We start from the raw sequence: 6,000 nt of genomic DNA, 5'->3' as shown, positions 1-6,000 counted from the left end.
TTACTGTCCTCCAGGTTGGAAGGCTGTCTGCCGCAGTGTCTGTTGACATCAAAGGCTTCACCGTTTCTAAGGCTGATGAAAGGCAGGAAGAGGGTGGGAGACGACAGGCCCCAGTCCAACACAGTTCGCCGCTGCCAACACACTAAGACGGCCAAGACAATTGCCTTGAATATTTAGCTTTCTTTTCCTGAACAATTGGATGGCCCTAAAAGGGAAAAGGGGGTCAATAAAAAAGCTGCCTAGTGTGAGATACACGAGCCGAACAAAAGGCACAGCTGAGAGATAAAAGAGCAGAAATAGACGGCATTGTTAACAAACTGTGATAAAGTGGTAAATTAAAAGGTGGAAGCTGTGACCTCAGAAACCTGAGCTGAAGATCATTATTTAAATCTTCATACATACACTCAAAAAACCAATTATTAGTAGTTAAATGCTTGTTTCCAGACATTATTACTTTAAAAGGATAGTTCAACTAATTATCATTCTGGTGTTTGTACCTTAACATGAGTCAAACATCTTCAAGACACACCCAATTTATTGAATTAAACAAACTTATATTTAATGTTACTCTCATTATTTGATACATTTTCCCCTTTGCTTACATTTGATTTGTCTTGTTTCTAAGCTGGCAGTTGTCAGATAGTGACAGTTGGATTAAAGTTAGAGTTAGAGGGAGCAGCATCTGGCTGTCTGCTGTGTGGCGTAAAGTAATTAGGTTCTGGCGTCAGCACACAAACTCTTCTTTAACCAGTCTCAGGTGATTATTCACCTGAGAGTTCCCCAACACGGGGTGAGTGATAGCCTGCTTGAGCTGCTCGTATCTTTCGGCACATGCTAGAAGCGCACACAGTCAGATGTCGTCATGCACAACAACACAGGGAACTGGTTTGAACCGGTACGGGGACTATCAAAGCAAGCAGATTAGCAGGCATCCACTCAAGTGATCTGTGTGTCTGCAGCAAAGCCTGCTGTGCACAACCCAATGAAATGCTGTAAAAAACACCAAAAAGGGTGTTTAGTGGGGGGGTAAATGTGGTTTATGGTTGCAGGTCATATATCATTTTCTTAAGAGTGAAGAATCAGAGGGCGAGGGAGCGAAGCCTCTACAGGTCTAAACCCTGTAATGCTACTTAGACAGGCTCTTATCTAAAGAGCAGGGATGATTAAATAGACTCCAACGCAAACACGCTGTGCGGAGAAAGCCGTCCACCCCCCCTCCCTCCCTCCCTCCCTCCCTCCCTGCCCAACCTGAGCCAAACTGGTTCACACCGGTCTGCTGAGGCACACAGCGCTGTTAGGGAAACCCAATGAAGGTTATCTCATGTGTAACTCTATTCCCTTGAAATGCCCTCTGCTGCTTCAGAATACAAAACAATACAAGCAGAAATGTGCAGACCATGAGCTTCCTTTATTAATGGGAAATAAACAGTAACCTAATCCCAGATTACATGACTCAACACTCTACACATGAGCTGTTGCATTGCTCTGTGATGTGTTTGTCTACAACTAATGTCACAGTTACTACAAACACATCAGCTTCCCTTTTCTGTGATGATTTGGATTGTTTTACTGAAGGGGTTTCCCTGTTTATGAACCACACAGAGGTCACAGCTGTTGGTTGGCAGATGGTTAAAATGTGTTATGTGTCAAATTGTTTTTAAAAAAAAAATCATGCTTACAATCATTTAATCTTGTTTCTGAGCTTATTTTTTTCTCTTTTTTTCACAGAAAACAGAGTTGAAATATAATTTTACTCTTGTGTGTTCACTGCAGTCTCTCCTTTTCTTTTGTTGTCTGTCCTCATGGATGGACAACATGGTCAACACTGTACTTCCACTGCTGTCTTCTAATTTCATTTGTACTTACATACAACATATTAGAGCCATAATTAAGCCTAAACAGCCAGAAATATAATTTCCCATACCTGGACAGGATGCATTTCAACCTATATGACAATAACTGGCACTAATGTCACACTAATGAAACCACGTAAAAGGTGTGTAAGAAGGACAAACAAGCATTCATCTTTAGTATACAATGCAATAATTTATTTTAAAAATGACAAACAAAGGAACATATCATAAATGCAAATCATCATGTTATAACATGTTAGTGACAAAACACATTAGTGGCCACTAATGACAGTGTTCATGTTACACAGTTAAGCTGAAAGACAAGGCATGTGTTCAGGACAGGCATTTATGTAGGTTCTTCGGCACTAGAAAGTCTCATTTTGCAGCTTTACACCAGCATCAACGCGGTGGTGTGCACTTGTACAAGGTGCTGCTTCACAGTCACGCATCCACAGGAATGCATTCATGAATTCAAGTCTCAGGGAAGACGTGTATGCCCTTCATATTCCCACTCTGTTCTTCTTGCTCCATCCGCTCATGGCGGGACTCTCCACTGTCACCTCCGTCCATGAGGTGACAGCTGCTGCATGTTTGCCCTCCAGGCGGCCGGCTGCACATTCACCTCCGCACATTTCCAGGCGACAGGTGAGCCGTACCTGCGGCGGCGGCGGCAGCCCAATCACAACGGGAGTGTTTTCACATTCGGCTCATACAAGAGCCGACAGAGAGAGACAGTCAACGCAGTTTGAGCAGCTGTCGGACCATGCCGGCGATCTGGAGGAACTTGTCCTTCTTTCGCTGCTTCAGAGCCATCAGGGCCCGGGCCGTCTCCTCCGGGTCCTGGGTGTAGGAGAAGATGCTCCTCACTCTCTCTTCCGCCTTCATGTCGCCGGTTTTCTGGAAGAGTCTCATCAGGGAGTCCTGATTGACATTCTCGAAGATGTTGGCCACGGCCTTCTTGCGGTGCGCCGTGTCAAACTTGTTGCCGTGGACAGAAGGGCTGACCCGGCGGCATTCAGAGGACACGTAGGTCGACATCTTGTCTCTTTGTTTCTCCGGTGGATGTCGAGTGTTTCTCTGCTCCAAGTGTGGCCCTCCAACTCGGTGAGGATGAGTTGTTAGGTGCGCACTGCTTCGCCGGAGCGGCTTCAGGCTGCTGTGAGTGAGTGAGTGAATGAATGCAGGAGAGCTCAGCCTGCTGGTATTTATAGGGCTGCTGTGGGTGGTTTGCTCCGGCAGGACGCACTTCCAGCGGTGACATCAGCAGTCGTGAAGCAGAGACAGCGCCGCGGCGCCTCCCTCTGAGCGCAGCACATTGGAAAGTACTACAACTCTCCAAATACTAACGGCTGAATGATGAAACCAGCGAGCAAAATGTCACTCCATCTCTCTGCTGGCTGTTTGAATGAAATAACCCAAACAGCCTAGCCTACTGAAACACTGTGCTGTAATCATTAAATGCATCATATAGACCAACATATAAGACCCATAGAATTGTTAAAAGCATTGGGATATTTTATTCACTAGAGAGTGCATAGGATCTGTTTTTCATGTAAACAGACAGTATAAAAAGTTCATGGAGCCCTATCCATAGCCAGAAGAAAACATGCAGTATTAATGTATAATGTGGTGCATCTGTATAATGCATGCTATGATGAACAGATGTAACAAGGGAGACACGATGTCTCAGTTCATCTGAGTCATTTGTTTTTTTTCACTTGTTATTCTACGGAGGACGATGAGGCTGAAGAACCAGTTTATAAAGCAGCAATGAGATAAATAAAGTTGTTATTTTGTTCTCTAACAGAGAAGTGTGTTTACTGGCGGTGTTTTTCCTCTTGGGAAATCCCCCTTCACACTGAGGCCTGATGTTAACGTGGTCTTTACTCAAAGTTTACTGAAATCATGCTTCTAATGTTATAATAGTGTCTTTTTATATACAACGCCAACAGTTATACAGTATGTTAAGTCTACAAACAAGTTACTGTTACTTTTTTAAAGTGTTATTTGTTAGAAGGGAAGTTTATAATTAACTTGTATTTCTACCACTATTTAGTCATAAAGTTCTTTAAAAGTGTTTTATTTTTATTTTTTTGCTGTTTCCAGAAGTGCTACAGAAGATTACTCCCTTTTCCAGTTAGCAGTGCTAAAAATATTTGTCTTGCGTCTTGCCGTCAGATAGGAGGGTTAGTGAGTTGTGTTTACATCTGCAGTTGACCTGTGGTCCACGCAGTCTGGCTGATCTGCGCTGATAACGCTGCGAGGCGTTTCCCCTTGAGAGGCAACTCTCCTCATAAACAACGTTGACAGTGTCAGTACTATGCTGGTGCAAAGCCAAAAATGTCACCCATACATGTGTCGCTTGAGCCCGGTGCCTTATATGGAAAAAGATAGTCAGGAGCAAATGGCCATAAGTGGCTCAGGAAGTGTGTTTTCCCCCAGAGTGCTAAACACTGAAGCTCGTGCCCAGTATGTGGCATTGACTTTGTGTGCTGACTTGAACAATGTACCAAGGATCCTCGCTGAGTCTGAGGTGAAACAATACCCAGATCCTCACTGACAGCTTTGTTTTCCAGGTCTGTCTGAACAATGTGCCGCCACAGGATACCTGTCTGTCTGGAGGCTGGCATGACAGTTATGACTGGAGGCAGGGAATGTCACTGCTGTTGGAAATGGCATATTTATGACCCCAAAGTTGTCCCGAGGCACAAGGGACGAGCAATGCACAATGAGATTTCAGTGGGTAGACGGAAACAGGAGCCTTGAGCTGCTGACCCTATTCTCCTGTCCACACCAAGCATTCACGCTTTATCATAACAAAAGAGACACTAAATTTAAACAGGGCCAAAGGTTCTGTCATTTCTCTCCCCATGGGAGGGAAGATTCTCAGGAGACAGTAGGTTTACTCCCTTGTGTATCCCTTAAAGATAAGACCCCCTTCCACAGATATTTAAAATCCCACTTTGGTTCAAATTGTATAACCGTGCTCCCAAATGTACCGAAAATAGAGTTCAGGTCACAGATAAGAGTGTTCATGGAAAAGGAGGCAGCCTGCTGAGACTTGCAACAAGTCTGATTAAGTAACACAGCCAATGTTCAGCTTTATCTATCTAGACTAATTCTGTTGTTTCCCTCCTTGTCTTTTTGTTTATGGCTGTACTGTACAGTACTTCAGGCAATAAAATGTGATAGGACATGCCTTTAACAGTCTGAAACCACCTCCAGAATTACTTGTCAGTCTTAGCCTGGGACATCTGTAGATACTGAGTAATCCTCAACTACAACATTTTCCAGCTTAAAAAATAGATTTTGAAATGCTCCCTTCTGATTTATGACACCACATAAATCTCACATAACGGTAGCCTGTCATGATTGTTTTTTTACAGCCTGTGGTGTTTGATACGGAGCACAACATGCATCAATCAGCCAATATCCTTTATCTAAAGTGGAAGTCATGTGATACAGAATGATAACTTGACAGTAAGTTTAATGCAACACATCGGGCTGATTTAGTTACTGTGATATTGTCTTCTTGTTCTTGATTCTTTGTATAACATTATTAATTAAAACAAGACACTTCTTCACCCTCTCGGTGCATTTTAAAGTTTAAAAGCCCAGTCTCCTATGCTACTCTGTAGAAGCAGCATAGTTAATAAATGCTTTATAACACACTGTAATGTAGTTGTATGCAGATATAAGTGTTTATTGAATGACTTTAACTCCTCCTGTGGGCACCCATGAGTCTTCATTAGTTAAGTTATAACACTTAAAATGTCTTCATATCAGCTTACAACTACATGATAATGTGTTATAAACCATTTATTAACTGTATATAAACTGCTTATAAATGCTAAAAAGGGGAACTTAAAACTTATTTGCTTTGTTAGACAAGAAGATTGATATCACCGTCATGTCTGTACAGTAAATATATAGCTACAGTCAGTATTTGCTTAGCTTAGCATTAAGACTGGAACAACATGTTCTTATGTGCTAAAATATTTCCGGAAGAGCAACAACAGGATTTCAGGAAGTTACTGCTTTGGGCTGAGAAGTTATTCAGCACATAACTCCCTGTAAAAACAAAACAAACAAGATATTACATGTTAATTGGCATATTTTTTCAACCTATGGACAGACTCAGGTTAAC

The 6,000-nt window shown here is 42.6% G+C and overlaps 1 protein-coding gene across 1 annotated transcript; it reads right to left on the bottom strand.

The window, feature by feature from the left end:
• Window positions 1–2,020: 2,020 nt before the first annotated feature.
• tcima (transcriptional and immune response regulator a) lies at window positions 2,021–3,046 on the bottom strand. The gene has a single exon (XM_044361951.1). The coding sequence runs from the start codon at window positions 2,889–2,891 to the stop codon at window positions 2,589–2,591; it is 303 nt and encodes a 100-aa protein (XP_044217886.1). The 5' UTR covers window positions 2,892–3,046; the 3' UTR covers window positions 2,021–2,588.
• Between the last annotated feature and the right edge of the window lie 2,954 nt (window positions 3,047–6,000).

Source organism: Thunnus albacares, chromosome 2, assembly GCF_914725855.1.
Source record: "Thunnus albacares chromosome 2, fThuAlb1.1, whole genome shotgun sequence".
NCBI classification, from domain to species: Eukaryota; Metazoa; Chordata; class Actinopteri; order Scombriformes; family Scombridae; genus Thunnus; species Thunnus albacares.
This window is presented reverse-complemented; position numbering and strand designations above follow the sequence as displayed.

What these genes read in the sequence shown, in the direction of transcription:
- tcima (XM_044361951.1), bottom strand. Translation starts at nt 2,891, where the DNA reads ATGTCGACCTACGTGTCCTCTGAATGCCGCCGGGTCAGCCCTTCTGTC.